Source organism: Mus musculus, chromosome 8 (genome assembly GCF_000001635.26).
Source record: "Mus musculus strain C57BL/6J chromosome 8, GRCm38.p6 C57BL/6J".
Taxonomy (NCBI): domain Eukaryota; kingdom Metazoa; phylum Chordata; class Mammalia; order Rodentia; family Muridae; genus Mus; species Mus musculus.
This window is the reverse complement of record NC_000074.6, coordinates 117,143,765-117,166,750: the sequence shown is the minus strand read 5'-3', so window position 1 is coordinate 117,166,750 and position 22,986 is coordinate 117,143,765. Positions and strand designations below refer to the sequence as shown.

Genomic DNA, 22,986 nt, shown 5'->3' with positions numbered 1-22,986 from the left:
ATACTCCCTCCCTAACTGTGACTGGCAGTAACAGCCCATCAGCACATGTGTGATGACATTTGGGAAGAATGCTCTGGCCATGATGGGGGTGAACACTGTCCTTGGCACCCTTTCCTCCCACAAGGAGACAGCAGGGAGCATTTGTCTCTTCACTCCTGGGCTCCACTGAAGGAGGGGACAGCATTTTACACCTCCACACCAATAGTGTGTGTTGTATGGTTTATGTAGGGGACAGCATTGGTATCTGCACAGCTGCTGAGGAGGCAGGAGAGCACGGTGATGAGCCACACCAAAGAGGAGTCTGGAAACTGCTGCCGGAGGTCAAAGAGCCACACCAGGAGGGTGTGGCTACACACCGTAATCCTGACACCCCAGACATGGCGGCCAAAGGAGCCTAAATTTGAGGTTACTATGGGCTTCAAAGCTGAGGTCCTGCCTAAAGGCAGAGAAGCAGGGGCTGGAAAGATGGCTCAGTGTTGAGAATGTTAGCTGTTCTTCCAGAGGACAGTTCTAAGTCGGTACCAAGTTGGGTGGCTCAAAACCACCTGTAATCCAGCTCCAGAGGCTCCAAAAGATGTGCACATGCACGAGATCACACACACACACACACACACACACACACACACACACACAGAGAGAGAGAGAGAGAGAGAGAGAGAGAGAGAGGGAGGGAGAGAGGGAGGGAGGGAGGGAGGGATCTTTAAAAACTACAGCGAACAGTCCTATACCAGCTCCCCTGAAGGAAAAACTAGAGTACATGTATGTCCCCTTTAACAGAAAGCCTATGCAGTGAGCCAAGGGTTCCTGCAGCCTTGGATTCTGTCTCTGAAGATGAAGCGGGACCCCAGCCTACAGAACACAGGGCAGATACGAGTATCAGATATGACTCCTCTCGGGATTCTCACTGTTGTCTGAAACTACACTGTTAAAAACTTCTGGCCTCATCTGTCATTCTCCATGGGTCAGAAGAGAGGCACATCTAACCTCATGTCCTCAAGGTTGGGGTCCAGTACAGAGAGTGGCTGACAAACAATTGAGCAACAGAAGTTTGCGGATACCTTGAGCCCCACAGCACAGACAGTGTTCAGTTTTTCAGAGGCACTGGCAGGTGTTTATGATGAATGCTATTAAGACTAGAAATACATATTCCAAGGTGTATCAGCTTGTCAGCACTGAATCCTCTTTCAAGTTGTTCCTAAAAGACAGGGCAATGCTTCTGGGTAGAGAAGAACCAGAATAAACGGCACAGTAGAGAGCTGGCCTCCATCAGCACGCAGCTCCAAACAGAAACAAAACATGGCTCCCCTCGGTGCTTCCTAGTTCAGCAGAGATTTAAACACCAGCCTGTCTATCTTCCACTTAGGCTGCACACTGCCCAACAAGGCTCTGTAGAACTGAGTGTGTGTTCACACTGTGCACACCTGTGTGGTGCGTAGGGGTCTGTGAAGGAGAGTCCCACTGCACGAGCCTCCCTCTGCCTTTACAGGGCTTCTATTAGTCTTCACCTTGGACTTTTTGTTTTTGAGAGAAAGAGAGCATCTTACACTGACCCTGTAGTTCACCATTTCAGCTAGAGTGGCTTGCCAGCCAGCTCTGGGCATCCACCTGCCTCCACTAACTCGAGCACTAGGGTTACAAACATGTGTTGCCACACCCAGATTTTATGTGGGTGCTGGGGAATCTGAAGCTGGGTTCTCAGGCTTGCACAGCAAACACTCATACTCACTGCACCACCTCCCCAGCCCTCGGAGCTTGCTAGCTCACGGTCTGTCTGTCTGTCTGTCTTTCCTTCCATCTTTTCAAGAAGGCTTTATTAAACTGTCTTTTTGTTCTGTTTTGGTTTGGTTTTTTTTTCGAGACAGGGTTTCTCTGTGTAGTCCTGGCTGTCCTGGAACTCACTTTGTAGACCAGGCTGGCCTCAAACTCAGAAATCCTCCTGCCTCTGCCTCCCAAGTGCTGGGATTAAAGGCGTGCGCCACCACGCCTGGCTTATTAAACTGTCTTATATTGACTGGGCAAAAAAAAATCTTACTTCACCTATGTATTCTTTTTCTAGCATCGTTAACCCGAGGAAACCCAAGAATTCTTTTCTACAATGGAGCGTGGAGAGTGAGAGATGAGGAGAGAGTGCATTTCCTTCACTCAGACCAGAAGTTAACCTTCCAGATTTACAACATTTTCATACACATGAGATATCTTGGGGATGGGACTTCCACTAAAGTTCATGTAGTTACAATATACATATATATTTGTAGTGTGTCTATGTTTAACCCTGACCCGAATGAAAGAAGGCCATGGTCAGGCTTTAGAGATTTCAGATTTTTAGCCTGTATGTTTCCTGCAGTCACTCTGTGACAATGTTGGACTTCTGTCACTGACTTCCATGGGCGCTGGGAGGCAAACATCACCCCATCATCACGTGGCCCGGTCACAGCCCAACTCTGTTCTGCAAGCAGGAGGGTCGAGGGCTCTGCTGGGGGGGGGGGGGGTATGTGCAGCCTTTGCCGACTGCCAGGCCTGCCCCGTTCACCTGAGTTTACCATCCTTTCCCTTTCAGGCTTCCCAGGGCTTAGAAGGCACAGAGCCATGGGAATCACTGAAGTTCACGGCTGTAACCGGAGCCTGCCATTTGTCACACCCCACACCCCCACATCCCCGCCCTTAACCTAGAATCCTAACTTGCAAATTATTCACTTACATTATAGCTTCAGTACACAAAATGATAGCCTTTCTCCTTGGGAAGGATGAGATAGCTCCCTGAGACTTGCTGCCTGCTACTCAAACCAAATGCCTCCTTATTTGTCTTAATTATGTTTTCTTTATGGATTATAAAGAGCTTGCAGGTCCCTCTTTGGCAGCATGAGATGAACTGATTAGCACTCCACACAATAGGTAATGTGGTTTTCACTCCTAAGGCTTCAGAGTACCTATGTGGAAAAGCACTTTACTTGAATCCTAACTATAAAATGAGAATTACTGTAAAAATGATAAAGGAGACTGATGGGAAAATCCAAAATATAAAAGTCAAGGGAGTCGGGAGGGAAAAGGAGATGGGCCATTCAGACGAGCAGCACCAATTACAGTGAGCTCCATCACCAGACTCTAAACAATACCGGAACTCCGGACAACAACATATCCCTCTCTGTCCCTGCAACAGTCTAGCAAGAACTGTATTGATTTGTTTCTGCATTTGAAACCTTCCTCTCTAATCAGGGCGCTCTGATCAGTGACACTCACTGTTGTACACAAACAAGTACATTTAAGCTGAAGGAATGAGACTCAAGGACGGCACCAGTTCAGGAAGGCTTAGTTTCCCAGAAGACCAGAGCACAGCACGCTGGTGATCTGAAAGGATCCGAAGGCAAGCACCACTTTTTCCTTTGGAATTTTCCTTTCGAAATTTGAATTTTCCTTTTGAAAAACTCACATATGTACGGGGTTTAACCAAATAAGATGAAGAAGAGCATTGCATTTTAAGAAGTTAAATGTGTTCCTTTTAAATGTGTGCACGTTCTTGTCCACACAGCAGAGTACGTGTGTCAAGATCAGACTCCAATTTTTAGGAGTCGGGGTCTCTCGTCCTACCATGTGTAGGTCTCAGAGATGAAACTCAGGTCACCAGGTTTGGCAGCAAGCGCCTTTACCTGCTGGGCATTTTAAGAGACTTAACTCTAAGATCCTCGGGACAGCTGTACTGTTTCAAGCAATTGCTAGGAAAGTCTTATAGTAGGCAGATAAAACCAAACAAGAAGCAGACCCATTAGAAGATATAGGCTCACTTTATTTCCTATCACTGCAAGGGCCTGACAAGAGATAGGTGCCAAGAGCCTCAAAGAGAGGTGCAGATTCAGACAGAGCCCTAGAACCCAGGAAGAATCCTAAGAAATGCAAGAGGCAATCCTGGTTCCTGAGAACCCTCCCAGAGACCACTCAGGAGCTGCTACGAACTCAATGCACAGGGAAAAGATGAAAATATCAAAGAAAGCAAAAGATGTTCAGAGAACATCACTTGGCAATGCCTTTGGTTCATGGTAAGGACCGGAGTGGGCGTGGCTGCCTGAGGGAGTGGCTCAGCTTCAGGATAAAGGATGCAAAAGATGGGTTAAAGTCTACTTAGTTACTTGTGTAAGTGAATCAAGAAAAAGGGCATTGGGAGCTAACAACATGCTCTGTATATAGTGAACCACATTAGAAATTAGTTATTTAAATCCCAGTGACACTAAATGTTCAGATATCCCTGAAATGGATGTTAACAATTTCTATGCTACTATGAAACTTGGCTCTCCAATAGAGCTCATGTCAGCCTCCTTCAGTATTTTTCTCCACACTACCCATGAGTCAAATCTTAGATTTCAATGGCAAAACAGGATTGTCAATAATTAGGCCTGGAATGTACCCAAGTTAACAGTGTGAAACAAGTGCTCCTTACGACACAACGCTACTGGCTGCATTCCTACAGAACACCCAACAAAGTCCTACAGGGCAAGGCAAGGGGGGGGGGGCTTCTTGGCGTCAGTGCATATATGATGACATACACAGAACTAGAAAGAGACAACCCCTCTACTACACACATGAAAAGCAAAGGAAAGACCCTCACGGTTACATATTACACGATCTTTAACACCATATGGCACAGTCAACTTCAACCAATAAGGAAAGCAGGTCCTACAAAAAGTTCAAGATGACCAGAACCAGACTGCAAAGATGAGCATCTCACTGCACCTTCACTAGACCAACCAGAAAACAAACGAACAAAGCCATTCCCACTGTCAGCTGACTCATCAAAGGGTTGAAAAAAAATAAATCTTGGGGAACTCTTTACTGTCCAGGACTGAATGCTACACAGTATCATCACAGGTCCCAGAAATGTGTAAATTCTGCAAAGTGCACACAGGACCAGGAACCTGAACAGAGTCACTTTCATGTCACTTCACAAGCACAGAAAGATTTTCAAATCTCTGTCACCTGCATCACCTCCAAGAGCAACTTGAGAGGGAAGGGCAGAGCTTCCCATCAGGTCAACGGGACTGAGCTGGATACAGAAGAGCTTCAGACAGAAAGCGAGGCAAACTGTGCAGCACTCCAAAGCAATTCCTTACACACTCAAGGAGCCATTCCCTGGGGGGAGTCAGAGTTGCTGAGAAAGGAAAGATGGCGAGCATCGTAGCCGAGAGCACAGTCCTGCATTTCTGAGGCTCACAGCTGCATTGAGGTCTAGTTTCCCCAGCAAGCTATAACCAAATGCCGGGCAGGACAGGCCTGTGGGGAAGGCAGCTTCCTGTGATGCACAGATCACGGGAGGATCTGCTCGTCTCCCCTGAGCACCAGGACACTCGAACTTCAGAACACACAGGCTCAACCTCAGACCTTCCTCCGCTGGCGATGAGGGATTTATTGCTGAAACTAAGTTTCCTGGCATTTCCCCTTTTTACTGAAAATCTTTTTTTAACATGGCATGCTTGAAATTGGCTATTTATTGAGAGGACAAACGCTAGAAAGCACAAGAAAAGACTAAACCAGTAAGTTATACCACAAGACCTTTGAAGAGTAAGTAGAAAATATGTCGACCATGTGGCCATCTTTCCTAAAGTGACAAAGTTGGGCTGGCGTCCTAGACTACACACGGTTAGACCTCCTGTGACATTTATTCTATCTAGGGTAAGGGCATGGAACAAATCCATACTTTAGATTTATAGATAAAAAACATCACAGACCTAATTCATTTTGTTTCAATGCCATTTCAACAAAGCTACATTTTAAAACTCCAATAGCACTGGTGTCAAAAGTTATTAAGCTGGGGGCTGGAGAGATGGCTCGGTAGCTATGAGCTCTGGCTGCTTTTCCAGGGAACACAGGTTCAGTTCCCAGCACCCTTATGGCAGCTTATAATCATCTGTAACTCCAGAGGAGTCAACGACCTCATCGGCATCTGCAGGCATTTCACACATGTGGTACACAGACACACATGCAGGCAAAAAGCCTATTCACATAAAATAAAAAGAAATAATTGAAAAAAATTTATCAAGATACATTACATATATGAAATTATCCAAGAATAAAAATATTCTAAAAATAAATAAAAACAAAAAAAAATGAAGCTTTGTTTTTAAGTAGTAATTCAGGTTACTTTGGAATACCCTTGGAATTAATAATCTAGAAATATCACAGGGATGGCCTAGCATTTCAGTAGTCAAACTTAACACAGCCTGTTAATAAAGAAAATTCAATTTATTGGTAAAATATTAACATTACTTTCCCTACCAGTTGCAAAAACTGGTTAAAAATGAAAATCCAAATAGCTCAGTCTATGAGCATGTTGACAAGCATTTCAGTCAGTGGTCTGCAAGCCCCTAAAGCTGCAATTCTTTAACACAGTCCTTCACGCTGTGGTGACCCCTCCCCAAACCATAAAATAGTTTTTGTTGCTATTTCACAACTCTAATTGTGCTACCATTATGAATCTCTATGTAAATTTCAGTATCTTCTTATGGTCTTAGGTAACCCCTGGAAAAGGGTCATCTGACCCCCAAGGGGTTGCAACCCATAAAACGAGACTACTGATTTAAATGATAAAATATAGAGCCATCAAGTGTTGGTTTTATCCCAAGTACATCCAAATACAACCGATGTTGTCATCTGGAACAGTGGAATCAGGACATTATGCATAGTAAACTTGGGAGTGGACTCCTAGCTCAACCACGAAGCACCAGGAGCCTCGACATCTAAGTTGGTAACATCCTCTGAGACACCATTTTTCTACTTGGAAACTGACAAGCCATGGCCCAGAGGAAATCTATCCTAACTGCTGGACAGACTTGCATGGAGAGCTGTTGAGGGTCTGAAGCTAATTACACATTTCTTTGTAGGTGCCTCGGAGATTAAATGGCACAAAACCACACTGTGCCCCTCATTTGTCATTTTAATGAGCGGGAGTCAAGACTAAATCATCCCCAACAACCCACAGCAGGCAGGTAAGAGCTGAGACAGAAGCAGATCTCCAGACTGCCCAGGGCGGTGCTCCTCTCAACCAGTTCACATGGCAATACAACAGAGCCAAACCTCTGATGTCCACTGGGAAGCGAGGTAATCACTCATTCAACACATGTATTCTGGCACCAGGCACCAGTCCCTCTAGGAAGGTCCCAGCAAGAAACAAAAGAAAAATCCTTGGCCTACTGACTTTACATTGTGGCTCACGGAGATGAGCAAAATACAGGGTTTACTGCAGTGGTAAGTATCACAGAGAAAGATGGAGACAGTGTTTCAGGATATGCGACTTTAGAGCTGGGTGCCATTTAAGGATCTGTAACAATACTGCATCCATTGTAGTTTTCCTAAGCATTTCCCAAACTAGGATTACTCTGTTACGGGAAAGGTCTGGCCTGGAAATTCAGTTTGATTGACTGCCTTAACCTCTGAACTGCCAGCCCTGAGCTGTCATATTGGTGATCTAAATTTCTTGTTCACAGACACCTGACCCCTAAGTCCACAAAGAGCCCAATGTTGTAAGGCCAGGCTAGGCTAAAAGCCAGAAGTTTCAAGGGCACTTGGATTGCTTCTGGAGTTCGAAGGTCTCCAAAAGCAAAGATTCAAGAACAGCATATGTGTCCGAGTTCTGCTGGGACAGAGCCCTAAGAAACGGCATACACATAATTTTCCATTTTCTGATCTGTCAATTCTAGTGACATTGCTATCATTCGTCTATATTTAACCAGCTTACTGGGCACTTTCTCTACCTTTTAGTGCCCCCCCCCACCCCCCATATTAAAAGAGCAAACCAGTTTGCCTGAAGGAAAGTTGCTAAAGAAAAGACAGGAGCCCATCTCACAAATTCTGATCCGATGCTATAAGCTTGGTCTCAACCTTTTCATTAACCTAGTAAACTGGGCTAAGGTTTGCGTCGCTTAAGTTTTACAGTGCCCTCTTGGTGGTTACAATCGCTGGGTCCTCGGTGGTAACTGTAGCCAAAGAACGACCCCGGGTCTTCTCAAATTCGCAACAGTTTTGCCTGTTTGTAACAAGGGAGTGGCAAAGTGACAGTTGGGCTTTGGGGGTGGGGGCTTCCCACCGACCTCTTACAGGGTTCTCCTTCTGCCTAAGCCGCGGGTGTTTGTTTTGGCTTCCCCGCGCAAAACCTGGCCGGCCCACTGTGCGGTGACTCGGAGGTAAAACTTCTGCGGGGCTCCGCGGGCCGGGCGGGGCCTGTCGGGGCGAAGGGGCGGCTCTTCCCGGAGCAGCCCCGCCCTGCTCGCGGGTGCGGGTCCAGGACGGCCTGTACACCGTGTTTGGGGCTTTTGCGGACCTCCAGGGACTCCGGGATCGGGGCGATCTCGGTGGAGAGGCCCATGGGCGCCCGAGGGGCGCGGCGGCAGAGCCACTGGAGCCGCAGGCGGCCAGGCCAGAGAGAGAGGGAGGGATGCGGAGGCGATGGGCGGCGGCGCCCGCTCACCTGATGTACGGGCTGGCCGCCGCCAGGATGTTCTTCTGCACCGGGATCTCCTCGCCGTCGAGGACCAGATGCGCGTCGCAGAAACGCGCCTCCTCCCGGAACGAGCTGAGCGCCCGCAGCAGGCGCGCGGCGTGCTGAGGGTCGGACACAGCGCTGCCCTCGGCCATCGCGCCTCCCGCTCCTCCGCCGCCACCTGCCCGACCCGCCCGCCCGAGTCCCGCGCACGTCCCCGCCGGCCACTCCTCGCGTCCGCTCGCCCGCCCGCCCGGACTGAGTGAAGCTCTGGAGTCAGAGCTGGAAGTTCAACAACGCGCCTGCGCCATCGGCAGCGCGTGCGGACGGCGCCTTTAAGGAGCTGTGCCGTTGCGTCATCTTTCCGCGACGCCCCCGCGCCCCGCCCTACCTCGCAGCAGCCAATCAGAAGGGCTGGGCTGCGAGCGCCGGGCGCGCCCACGGGCTGTGCTTGGTGCGGGCGGAAGGGTTTAGCGGTTCCGCGGTATCCAATTCCCAGTCTCGGCGAACCGAGTGCTCTCAGTGTGGAAGGGAGTGAGACGCAGAGTGAAGCCGAGGACTTATTATTCCTTTCGCGGGAGTTACGCCTCGCTACGTTCACGTCCATTAGTTCCGGGCAGAACGCGGAGTCCGCCAGAAGCCTTCGCTGAAGACGTCGCGAGTGAAGCGAGAGAAACAAGCAGTTTTGCAAGGCTGTGGCAAGGAAGGTGTTTTCCTCTTGCAATTGGGGACCGGGAGCAATGGAAGGGTTTTAAATACCGCGGTAGGGGTAAGGTGTTCCGAAGGTTTCTAAGATCGGGGTCTTTAAAGCAGATCGATGCCAAGATTAGATAGTGGGCTGGATAAAAGGACTCTGTGGTATATGCCCTCCCTTCCGCCCCCGCACAAGAGTACAATTGGGAAGGAGAGGGGGTCCAGTTAATTGCATGATTGCCATCCCTACCTTTTAGGAAAGATAAAGTCTGAAAGACTAGGGGGTATGAAGGCCAGATGTTCGGATGGTGGGGGCTAGACTTCCCACAGAGACAGATCAAGGCTGTGGTACTAAGCACCCCTGGGTGTGCTCACTCTGCAGGGCGAGCCTCGTCTGTGTCCCTGGAAGTTGCTGAAGGTGCTTGGGAGTGGAGGAAGTAGCTACCATTTTGTGCAAACATTAGGTGCTCGAGGCTACAGAGAATTAAGTCTTATGAGGACCAAGGATCAGAACATTGGGGCAGCATTCAAAGTAAGGCAGGATGTGGTTTTCAGTGCGTCAGCACAGCCTCCCGTAGTCCAAAGGCCCCAAGGAAAGTCTTGGTTTTCACCCTGGAAGCAGCAAGGCTTTGGCGTCACTGATAGGAATCAGAGTATAAACTATACTCAAGATAGGAGACTAGGGGAGTAAAGTCAAGGAAGTTACTAGTAGAAGATCGATACATTTCCAGTTTCCATTTCAAACACAGTATCTATACCTGCAGTGATAAAAGTATCTAGACTCTAAACCAGGAGGTGGTGACGCAAGCCTTTAATCCCAGCACCGGGGAGGCAGAGGCAGGCAGGTCTCTGTGAGTTCCTGGCCCACCGAGAGAGTTCCAGAACAGCCAGGGGCTACATAGAGAAACCCTGTCTTGAAAAACCAAAGAGACAACCCCCGCATCCAAAAAAAAAAAAAAAGTAAGCTGTGTCAAAACTAAGGTCTGGGAAAGCAGAGCTGAGTAGAGCTAACAAGGAACTGTGAGTTACTAATTAGTAAGGCCTGTAGTGGGCTGTGTTGTATACAGCCTCTGTATTTGTGCCTATTGAGAAAATATAATAATAAAATAATGCAGGCCTGTTTTCACATAGTGCTTCTGGGCTCAGTCAACACTCTTTTGTTTAAGTAGTTGATGTGTTTTGAACATTGCTCTGTAAGACGCTTTTTTTATCCATATGACTAGCTCGCTTCCGTGTTTATTGTGGCCTGGCACGATTTCCAGGTGCCAAGCCCTTCTTGGTATCAGAGTACCTGGTACAAAGTGCTCCTCACTTAGGGTTGGATGGCTGGTGGGTGGTGTTTTATTTTAAGTGTGAATATTAAATAAATGTTTCCTGGGTTGTATTTTTTTGTTCTTGTGCATTTTCTCTCTGTTGTGCTGTTGTTGAAAGTGGATGATGTGAGTGTGTGGGGGTGGGGGTGGGGTTGGTCTCTAGAGTGCTTGCTGTGCAACCATGAGGACCAGAGCTCTACATCCGGCACCCATGGAAAGCCAGGCTCTGCAGTATGCACTTGTGATCCTGCCAGGGGTCGGAGAAGGTGCTGGGAGATGGGCAAGAACATCCCTGGGACTTGGTGGCCAGCCAGTTTATCGAGAATCAGAATCCTAAGGACCCTGTTTCAAAAGCAATGTAGAAAGGTGGTTGAGGAAAGACCCCTGATGTCAGCCTCTGGTGTCTTCAGATGCTTGCACACTTACCCCTCTTCCCTAACTTCCCTCGACCCCCACGATGTATACGACTAGGAGAGCTTTACACGATGCAGGTATTTGATACAAACGTATTCGTTGATTGTAATGATGGTCTATTCTTCAAATGCCAGAGGTTCCGAAATAAACAGCTCTGATAACAGAGTGCTGGCCAGTTGTCTGAGGATGGGAAGGTTCTCTGTCTCCACAGAAGCACCTGGGAGTGAGTGTAGGTCAGGCAGACGCTTCCTGGTAGAGATGAACTTGCAGTGTTTCCCTTGGAAAGGGACAGCATATGTGTGGCAGAGGCGCCTAACAGTCGTTATCAGTCGGGAGGAAGGTGGCTACTGGCTGGTGCACCTGCGCCACAGGACACAACAGCACCTCCACTGTTTCCAGGCATCCCCATCACTCAGTGTGCTTGCTGAACTCTGAGTCACCCTTGAAACTCAGCTCGAACATGACTGTCTGTGAGCCTCCTCCTTGTCCTGCCTCCCAGGACAAGGTAGGCAAGTGCTATATTCATCACACTGTGTTGTATTAGTTTATTATGGTGCTGGGATCCAGCTCAAGGCTTTGTGTGTGTTGGGAAGTTGCTGCAACATTGAACCAACTCCCCATCCCGGCCATTCTGAGCTCCTGGATTGCATGCTTTAGTGGTACACCTTCTTCCTCTGCTGGGTGGTGAGCACTTCGGAGGAATGGTGGGTGTTGGATGCATCTGTGATACCTGGGCTGCCTGATGCCTAGCAGATGCTCCCACCTCAAACATTAGTTAGCAAATCAGGTAAGAGAAGAGTGATGTAGGATGCTGAGCTGAAAAACACATCCCCTCAACACCAACTGATTGCCATATGTGGTTAAGTGGTAGCAACTCATCACACTTACGGGGAAGAAAATCTCATGGGTCTGCAGCCAAGATCTGGCTTTAATCTCATCTCAAAGATCATCAGAAAACCATCAGCTCCCTTTGGAGGGAGTTGATCCCACTGATGCTAGGCCCAAGGTAAAATGTATCCAGTTGAGTTCAGTTGTCAGTATTCAGCCTGGTGCTAAGGGGTAGGAGGAGTCCTGGGGGCTGGAGGAACAGCTCCCTGTCCCCAGAGAAGAGCAGCCCTGGCTGTGTCTTGGAATGCTTTGCAGCCATTGTTGATGTTGCTCAAACCGATCTGTCCTTGATATTAGTTCTGATCATTAAAGTTGTTATACAATGTTATTGTTTCCCAGCATTCCATAGGTATCAGATAGCAGTTATTGTGAAACAGGCCATCTGAGAGAGATCCCATATTGCCTGGCCAGTTTCAGTCTCTGTTGACGACACTGAATTCACAGCCTCCCTCCTCTCTCTCCCTCTCCCCCCTCCCCTCCCTCTCCCCTCCCCTCCCCATCCCTCTCCCCCTCCCCCTCTCAGACCAAAAAGGTTGTTTGTAAGATACTAATAATAGTGACTAGATATACTTTTTACATCTTTGGCTACTTGGTATCACAGCAGGTGTAGGGATGCTGAGAACAGACGTGGTTTCTCAGTGGGTCTTAGAACAGACATGTGTTTCTCAGTAGGTCTTTAGTCTTGCACTTCCCTTTTCTTTATTTCTTCACTGACCATGTATCATGTTTACAGTTGAGAAGAGAGAACAATTTCCATTTACAAAATATATATATATATATATATTGAAGGCTTTCTTGTGCTGAAAACTGAGCTCTCAAGAAAAGTATCCCCTTGGGAGTTTGGGCTTTTATTTTAAAGTAACTGTTAGCACAAGACGATAAATACTGTAACACAAACAACCGTGAGTTGGAAACTCTTGAGATTGGATGGGCTCACTTTATTGAAGAGAAGATTGAAATTCAGATACGTCAAAGGCTCCATCAAGGTCAGTCATGAGACTGAGTGAGGGTAGAGAGGACCAAGGTCAGGTTCCTGCCTTCCAGCGCTGTAAGCTTTTCCACTCTCAAAAGCTGTCTCTTTATAAATACTCGTTTGGTCGAGGCAGTCTCTTCTGATTCATTTTAAGGCTGTCTTCAGACATTTTATTGGGTAAATCTGTCATTTGTCCAAATCCATAGATAGCTCTTTCTGAAAAGCCTAAGTGCTTCCCAAATTGCTGAGTCAGGGACCAGGTCAGTGTTTATGATGCTCGGGAGTTGATTCTATATATTTCACAGAGCTCAGAGAGGTGGCTCAGAAACCAGGGAGCTAATTAAATTGTATCGAAACTCCACGGAGGTGGAGGCCGTCCTTGTCTCCCACCCAGGATCCAGCGCAGTCCCTGACATACACTAGATGCTGTCTGTAGATTTGCTGAATGAATAAATATTAATTGGGATGATAGTTATTTTTCCAACCCTACCGGATAACTTCAGGGGCTGTTTCCCACAATTCCCCACTGACCTCCAAACTGGCTTATTCAGTAACCTGCCTGACATCTCCACTGCTATAGCTAATGGCCATCTGCGACTTATGCAGGTCATAAAATAAACTCATGAGGGTTGAAAGGATGGCTCCATGGGTGAAAGTACTGGCTGCTCTTCCAGAGGACCAGGGTTCCATTCTTTAGCACCCACATGGTTGCTCACAACCATCTGTGTTACTCCAGCTCTAATGAATCTGAGAGCTCTTTTCAGGCCTCTGGCATTGTATGCACATGGTGCACAGATGTACAGACAAAAACAACTCAAAAATAAAAACAAAGCTTTTGAAAGTTATAAAACCCTGCTTTGACCCCTCACACCTAATTATAATTTCTCCCTAGTATGTTCATTGATAGTATTTGTTAACACGGTGGTAAAAAATAATCACAGTTTAAGGGGTAGTTGTGCTGGAGATGGAACCCAGGATCTTGAACCCAGGATCCTGTGCACACAGGCCATCAATATATTTGATCTATATCCCTATTCACTGACCTGTATCCCTAGCTGTGTCTGGGGTCCTTCACTCAACTCCCCGGTCAACCCCACAAACTCCCAGGCAGACTTTTCTGCCCCTGCCATTCTCAGCATCACCAATACCATCTCATCCATCACCACTTAGCCCTTCTGCCTCCCCTCTGCCCTTCTTGGGAATCCTTCTTCCCTGACAAGGTCATCAAATAAAGCCACTTCTGATATCTAGAGCCTCCAATGGCTTTCCATCCGACGTAGGAAGAAAACCAACCAAAACAAACAAACAAAACCAGAAAGCCTGCCTCATGCTATACAGAGCTCATGCTATACAGAGCCTGGAGTGATCTATAGCCTATACCCTGTGTGACCACATCCTTGAACATTCCCTCTCAGTGTGCACTAGGTCACACTGGCTAGCTTGCTCTTCCTGAAACAGCCCTAAGTCGTCCTCCACCCCAAGGCCTTTGTATCATCTTCTCTTTCAGACAGGAAGTCCAAGGACAGTTCCATTTTGCCCCTTCAGTCTTCTTACGGCTCAGAGATGACGGCTCCCTCACCCTGCCTCATCTTTCTTCTGTATACTTAACCCCTGCCCAAGTTATGTGCAGGTTCCTGTGCATCATGTCCTTGCTGCTTATTTGTTAGAGAGGCTTCACAGGGTTAATTTATCCTTGTGTCACTAGACCCTAAAAAAAAAAGCCGGCATGAAAGCATGTGCCCTAAAAAGTTTGGTTATTGGCAGACATCCCTTCCCTCTCCTGCTACGTCGCCTACCCCTGCACTCCGAGGATGCTGGGTGATTGAGAGTGATTTAAAGACCTGGAAATGAGCCTTGTAAATCTTAGACTGCTACAGCTCCAGGCATAGGTCACCTTAGTGTCATCTTTCAAACTAGGTCCCCTGCTAGAACCTTGGTTTTGTCCTGTTACGGCATCTACCTCTTTGTAGTTTTGTCTGTCTGTTTTTGTGACGGAGTTTCTCTGTGTAGTCCTGGCTGTCCTGGAACTCACTCTGTAGACCAGGCTAGCCTCGAACTCAGAGATCTACCTGCCTCTGCCTTCTGAGTGCTGGGGTTAAAGGCTTACACCACCGTCTGTCTCACTTGGCAGTTTCTACCCAATACATTTGCTTTGGTTTGTAGTTATGTGAAGGATATATAAAAGGCACTCAAGTTTTGCTCTTTAGCGAGATTTCCATCTACCTTGCTGTTGGGTGTGTGGTGAGCTGGTTCATTCATCAGTGTTCCCATGGTATACCTTCTTCACCTGCCCCTTGGATGTGTCTAACAGTCTGTGAACTCATTTGAATCCTCCAAATGCCTAGCCACTGGGCTGCCTTCTGACGTCCTTCTGGGTACTCACAACCGCTCTGATAAAAATGGTAAGTTGGTAATTCTCAGAGCGGTGGATAGCACATCACTCTTTCCGGGATAATTGGAGCATCTCCTCACCCGGCAATAGTGAAGGTACAGTGCTAGCGAAGGCTGACAACAGGGTCTGGCACACAGTAGGTCCTCAATGCATGCTGTATTACTCCTCTTATGATTATTATTCCCCCTACCATCCTTGCCTTTGATTTTGGCAGGATCTTGCCCAGCCTGGGAATTATTAACCTCTAGTTGACTTTTTAGTGAATTCTAATTTCTCCACCCCTGAAGCCAGCACTGGCCAAGTTGACATCCGTCTCCCTTTTGTCTTTCTTTGACTCTAATTCTGGGAACTAGATGAACTCTGTTTCCCATCTCCATCACATACTTTTGCCTTCCATACCAGACCTTTAAAACCCCTTCTGTCTCTTCTTTAGCATGTCCCATGGCTTTATTTATGGGTTGACAGACCCTCAATGTATCCTAGGCTGGACTTGAAATCATAAAGATCTACCTGCCCCTGTCTCCTGTGTATTGAGATTAAAGGTGTGTGCCACCATACCCCATTTTTTTTTATTATTTTATGTATTCACCATTGCTCTCTTCAGACACAGCAGAAGAGGGCATCAGACCCCATTACAGGTGGTTGTGAGCCACTATGTGGTTGTTTGGAATTGAACTCAGGACCTCTGGAAGAGCAGTCAGTACTCTTAACCACTGAGCCATCTCTCCAGCCCCCACTTTTTAAAGAATGATTTGTGTATTTATTTTTATGTACATGAGTACTCTGTAGCTGTACAGATGGTTGTGAGCCTTCGTGTGGCTGTTGGGAATTGTATTTAGAACCTCTGCTTGCTCCGGTCAGCCCTGCTCGCTCCGGTCAACTCTGCTTGCTCAGTCCCTGCTCACTCCAGTCCTAAGATATATTTATTATTATACATAAGTACACTGTAGCTGATTTCAGACTCACTAGAAGAGGGCGTCAGATCTCATTACGGGTGATTGCGAGCCACTATGTGGTTGCTGGGATTTGAACTCAGGACCTTTGGAAGAGCAGTCAGTGCTCTTACCTGCTGAGCCATCTCGCCAGCCCACACACCCCACTTTTTAAAATTACAATTATGTGTGTTTCTGTGTGGCTCTCTGCACATGAGCACAGATACCCATGGAGACCAGAGTCACTGGATATCCTGAACCTGGAGCTATGGGTAGTTATGAACCATCCAATATGGATGCTGGGAACCAAACTTGGGTCCTCAGCCAGAGTAGCCGGTGTTCTTAACCACTGAGCCATCTTTCCTTCCTCCCACCTTCTGGTTTTCTCTTCTCTTTTCTTCTTCCTTTGTTTCTTTCTGTTTTAGTTTTTTGATACAGGGTTTCTCTTTCTCTCTGCATAGCCCTGGCTATCCTGGAACTCACTCTGTAGACCAGGCTGGCCTCAAACTCACAGGGATCCTCCTGCCTCTGCCTTCCAAGTGCTGAAATTAAAGGTGTGTGCCACCACTGCCCGGCTCTGATTTCCTTTTAGACATTTACATAATTTCAACTGTTTTCAGAAAAGCACCATATCTCAGGTGCTTCCTCCATGTCCTGCTTGAGGAAGCTGTGTTCTCATGATATCTTCTTGTGCTTTCTTTTAGAGGGTTTTGGTTCCCCATCTTAGGTGTGTGATTGACCTCAGACGTGTGCCTTTTCTATTCTCTCCCTCAGTCCTGCTGAGACAAATACACCTAAATATGAAGTCCATTCACACCTTGAACAGCCCGTTCACTCAGCCGAAGTTCTAAGTGCTAACCCTTGTGGGAGACCGTAGGCAATTAGGGTCGGTGCTAAATCTAAGGAACTAATTGGCTACTAGGGGAAGGAATGCCGAGAGAGCAGTAATTTAGTTGGCAATGATGTGGCCTGCTTATTCAGACTTGTGTGTGCCTCTGGGATCACAGCAGACAGGGGCCACCCCACCATCAGTCATCCTGTCTCTAACATAAGTCTGTCAGTTCCCCGGTACAAGTCCAGGACAACTTTCTGGAGTTGGTTCTCTCCTCCTCCTGGAGAGTGAACTATAGGCTGTCAGGCTTGGCTGCAAGCATCTTTAGCCGCTGAGCCATCTTGCCAGCCCCTTCTTTTACATCTCTACCATCATTCATGGTCAGCCCTATGGGCCTGAACCTTTGAGTGAAACCAGTGGAGTCTCCTTGCTGGCCTAATGTACCTGATTTGTTCCCCCTTCCTGGTACCTGTCCCCGGGGCCAGACAGTCTCCAGCATCATCTCACAGAGTCCTTCCACTCAGCTCCTTTTGGTCTCGCTGTACCGTGAACTCTTCCCCTGGAGTCTAGCTGCCAGACTCAAGTCTTACCTCTGTCACATTACAGCTTTCCACCGTGGGCATGCTCCTGCATCAAGCTCCTAGCTGGGAACAGCTGTCTCAGTTGGACCCCACCTGACTCACCACCTGTCACGTAGTTCACACCTGGAACACATCTATGTTCCACTGTGGAACTTGCCTGACACATAGCCAGGTCCTGCATCTCTGACAAACACACTTGGCCCTGGTCTCACATCATGTACCTAGTTTTCTTGTGGCTGTGACGAAATGCTTGACACAAACAATGAAAAATGATTTACCTGGCTCACAGTCTCAGACTCTGTTGTACAGTTGTGACAGCACCCTGCAGGATAGCTGCAGTTATCCCGATGCCACTATGTGTCACTGTGGTGAGTGATCAGTAAACAGTGACTTTAAAAAGCACAGTCACAGGGCTGGAAAGAGGCGCTCGGTGGTTAGGAGCTCATACTGCTCTTGCAGAGGACCTTAGTTTAGTTCCCAGCCTCCATGTCAGATTGCTCGTAACCACCTGTAACTCCAGTTTCAGAGGATCAGACACCCCCTACTGGCCTTCTCAGGTACTACACATACACATGCAGGCATGCATGTACAGACACACACATGTACAGGGACACAGACATGCACACACATGTACACATTCACTCCCACACAGACATGCTCATGCATGCAAGTACACGCACACACTCATGCAATTTAAAATAATTTAAACTAAACGAAAACTGCAAGCACGGAGGCACAGATGAAGAGAGGGCTCACTGGTTAGAAGTGCTTGCTAAGCAAGCATGGGGAAAAGAGCTTGGATCCCAAGAACACACTTGAGTGCCAGGTGGGCAGGGTGGCGTGCCTGAAATTCAAGCCTGGAAAGGGAGAGGCTAAGCAGCCCAGAGCAAGCTGGTTAGCAAGACTAGACAGGTGAGCAAGCTCTGGGTTTGATGTTACGACCCTACCTTCATGGACCAGGTAAAGAGTGATATCGGATAACTCCAACATCAACCTCTGGTCTCCACATATACTCAGACGCATGCACACCGGCAGCCACACACGTGCAAACGTGCACACCATATACACATACAAAGCAAAACAAAACAAAAACCCGCAGTCACGGGCTGTCGAGATGGCTCAGCGGGTAAGAGCCTTGACTGCTCTTCCGAAGGTCCTGAGTTCAATTCCCAGCAACCACATGGTGGCTCACAACCATCTGTAATGGGATCCGATGCCCTCTTCTGGTGTGTCTGAAGACAGCTACAGTGTACTTATATATAATAATAAATAAATCTTTGGGCCTGAGTGAGCGGGGCTGACCGGAGTGAGCAGAGGTCCTAAAATTCATTTCCCAACAACTACATAAAGGCTCACAACCATCTGTACAGCTACAGTGTACTCACATACATAAAACAAATTTTTTTTTTTTTTTTTTTTGGTTTTTCAAGACAGGGTTTCTCTGTACACCCTGGCTGTCCTGGAACTCACTCTGTAGACCAGGCTGGCCTTGAACTCAGAAATCCACCTGCCTCTGCCTCCTGAGTGCTGGGATTAAAGGAATGTGCCACCACGCCCGGCTAAATAAATCTTTTAAAAACAACAAACCTCAGTCACACCTATAGTATTAGCAGCAGCAGTTTGGACACACATCTCTCTTTTCCTTTCCCTGGGGGCTTATTAAATAAAGGGGGCATCAACTCAGTTTCTCTATAATGACCACTTCCTCTAGTGCCTCCCTATGCAAGGAGCTCAGTATCCATCACACTGACCAGCCTGTCCCTTCTGCCACCTAATCAGGCATTCCATGTCACAGTCTAAAAGACTGTGTCCCAGAGGACCACTGACCTCCAGCTAACTCATAGAGTAGCCAGGGTATTGAATCCTATTGTTTCAGAAACCCTTGTAAACTCCCATGCTCCATCATTTGTCCCTGCCCATCCATGCACTCCCAGGTTCTAGGTAAAGAGCCTGGTAAACATTCAAGCAACGAAATGGAAACCAAGAGACTCAGAACCTAAGAGACAAGCATGCAGGGGCATGGGTTTAACTGGGGCACCATGGCTCTGAACACATCCCTCCAGGTCCAGTCAATCAACTCTGCAGATAGCATCTGGGCAGGTGACTGTTTTCAATGTCTCCCTCTTGGGAAAGGTGGTTTCAACATCGATAATTTGCGCTTTGTGGCTCCCAGGTGCGCTCTTTAATCAAGACGGCGCTGTCCTTCCAGAGGAACAGGTTGCCACTTTTCATGAAATTTGTCCTATTTAGCAAACTTTTTTGGTTGGGTGCCTGATGAATTGCTTTCTTTGTCACAATTGTAAGCTTTTAAAATGACCATGTGGAGAGTCTTGGGGAGTTCCTGTATGGCGGGGGGGAGACACTGGAAGTTTGGTCTCTCCAGCTCCATTCTAAGTGTCTGAAGAGCAGGGACCACAGGCAACGGTCTGAATCTCCTGTGGCACCTGGCATGGGCACATGGGCAGGCAGGATTTCAAGAAGTCATTATCTGCTGTGGTGGTTTCTTTCTTTTTTCATTTCATTTTTTATTAGATATTTTCTTCATTTACATTTCAAATGCTATCCTGAAAGTCCCTTATACCCTCCCCCCGCCCTGCTCCCCAACCCACCCACTCCTGCTTCCTGGCCCTGGCATTCCCCTGTACTGGGGCATATGATCTTCACAAGACCAAGGGCCTCTCCTCTCATTGATGGCTGACTAGGCCATCCTCTGCTACATATGCAACTAGAGACACAGTTCTGGGGGTTACTGGTTAGTTCATACTGTTGATCCTCCCTGCTGGGATAGGCTTTGGGAAGGATAAAGCACGGATCAGATTCAAATCTGGTCTCTAGAAACTTCAGAACCCCCCTGTCCTGGGATAAGACACAAACACAAGAGATGAGCAACTGACTTGGCTAAATGGGATGCATGGGAGGGAGTGTGGCAGGGAGCTTCACTGAGATGCATCCCCTTCCCAGAGCATCACTTGTACTTAAAGATGGAGGGGTCCTTTGATACACAAGCACTGACTGCCATGGCAGACACTGTGGCGTTTTCATGCCTTTCATGGTAGACCCATATACTGTACCTTTTTTCTCCCCCTCTTTCTGCTAATGAATGTTTTCTGACGGATACAGGCAAAGATGGTCACCTGCATGTGATAGCATTGAGTCCCCAATTCAAGCACTCTTCACCATGACCCATATGTGTTGGATCAGGCAGCTGAGTATCCTGGACTCCAGCTTACGCATGGTTTTCATATGTATATGCAATGTGTGCATGTGGGGGGACACTTATGGTAGTTTTTATACTCACGGTGGGAAAGTGAATGATTCTGGCAAGTGTATGTATGGATGTATGATGGCTGGAGGGTGAATGGATGGATAAATGATGGACAGATTGATGGATGGATGGGTGGTGGATGAATAGAAAATAGTTGGATGGATAGACGATGGATGGATGGACAGATGGATAGATAGATAGATAGATAGATAGATAGATAGACAGACAGATGATGAATGGGTGGATGGAATGATGGATCGATGGGTGGGTGATCGGTGAATGTATAGATGATAGACAGATGGATAGATGATGTAGGGATGAGTGGTGGATGGATAATAGATGGATGGATACATAATAGATGGATGGATGATGGATGGATGGATAGATGATGGATGGAGGATAGATGGTGGACAGATGGGTAGATGATAGATGAAGGATAGATGATAGACAGATGGATAGATGGTGGACAGATGGGTAGATGATAGATGGAGGATAGATGATAGATGGATAGATGGTGGACAGATGGATAGATGATGAACAGATGGGTAGATGATGGATGGAGGATAGATGATGGACAGATGGATGGACAGATGTGTAGATGATGGACAGATGGATGGATAATGGACAGATAGATGATGGACAAATGGATGGATGATGGACAGATCGATGGATAATGGACAGATAGATAGATGATGGACAGATGGATGGATGATGGACAGATGGATAGATGATGGACAGATGGATGGATAATGGACAAATGTATAGATGATGGACAGATGGATGGATAATGGACAGATAGATGATGGACAAATGGATGGATGATAGACAGATGGATAGATGATGGACAGATAGATAGATGATGGACAGATGGATGGATGTTGAATGGGTAGGTGGTGAATGTGATGAATGGTGCATAGTTGGATAAGAGATGGAGAGGAGGACAAGACAGTGTGTCCCTACATAACAAACAATTTACATCTTCTTATCATTAACGACACTGTGTAGTTCTATATTATTTGTACACCAAAAGTCCTTTCACATCACAGCAGAATCAAGGACACTGGAATGATCCATTTCACTGGTGAAGAAAAGTGCAGCCTCAAGCAATAGTACCTTATACACATGGGACCTGACCAGCTTTTGGCGGTGAGCTGGCATTGGCTCAGCATCTTCAACACGGGAGCTCAGGGAAGGTACAGGGAGAAGGTCACCGTTGAAGACTGCCTTTCCTTCCTGAGCCATATGTCACAAGTCAGTGCTGTGCAAGGGCAGACGTGCTTCTATGGAGACTCTGCTGTGGGTCCCGCTCTTCTTGGGGACACTTGTGCATCTGGCAAGTCACACACTATTTCAGGAAGTCTGTGAGAATCCTACAGCCCTCCTGTGTCCTCTCAGGGGACATCCTGAGTCTAACCGAATACAGAAACACAAGCACAGAACTTCCAGGAAGATCAGTAGGGTGGGGGTATACCTCAGGGAATATAGCACATTCAGAAACCTCCATCTGTGGCCACTGCAGCTCCTCCGTCATCCCCCTTCTGAAACCTCACATGTCCATTTCAAGCTGGAACATCCCCTCCTCCCTTAAGATGCTTCTCACGTCTCGGTGGAGAGAACACCTGAGGTCGGCTGCTTCAGAGATCCAGGCACTAGTGTGTTAACTGGGCAAGGTGGAGACCAGGAAACAGAAAACTCCACAGATTACTCAGAAGTGCCTGGCTCTTAGGAGTCAGTATCTTCAGGGTCTTGAATGCCAGGGGTGGCCACAGCAGGTAGAAGATTAATGCCGTTGACTTTATAGGTCCACCCAAAACACCTGTGTTGAGAACTTCCTATATGTCAGGCCCTGGTCTAGACCCCAGCTTCTTAAACTGCAGGTTGTGATCCCGCGTAGGATCATAAAACTCGACGCAGGAGCCTTGAAAAAGATTTGGCCAACAATAAATGATTTTGGAAAATTCAGTCACCAAAAACTAGTGTCATAAGCCCGAGGCATTTCTGGTGTCTCATTGGTGTTGCACGGCAGAATTTCCTCTGCAGCTTCGGTTCTGAACACACACCAGGCAAACTTTTCTCAGTGCATTCAGTGCATGTCTGTCACATGTCACCTGTGAATCCTGCCTCAAACACCTTGGCTCAGATTCAAAATCATTGTATGCTATGTACTGCAGTGTTTATATGTGTGTGTGGTGTGTATACATATACATATACATATACATATACATATACATATACATATACA

At 47.3% G+C, this 22,986-nt stretch overlaps 1 protein-coding gene across 1 annotated transcript in view; it reads right to left on the bottom strand.

Moving 5' to 3' along the window:
• Gan (giant axonal neuropathy) overlaps window positions 1-8,770 on the bottom strand; it is a 47,854-nt gene extending 39,084 nt beyond the window's left edge. The window contains exon 1 of the mRNA NM_001081151.2: window positions 8,450-8,770. Coding sequence (NP_001074620.1) covers window positions 8,450-8,616 — 167 coding nt within the window. The 5' untranslated portion in view covers window positions 8,617-8,770. The remainder of the gene's footprint in view (window positions 1-8,449) is intronic.
• Window positions 8,771-22,986: the final 14,216 nt, after the last annotated feature.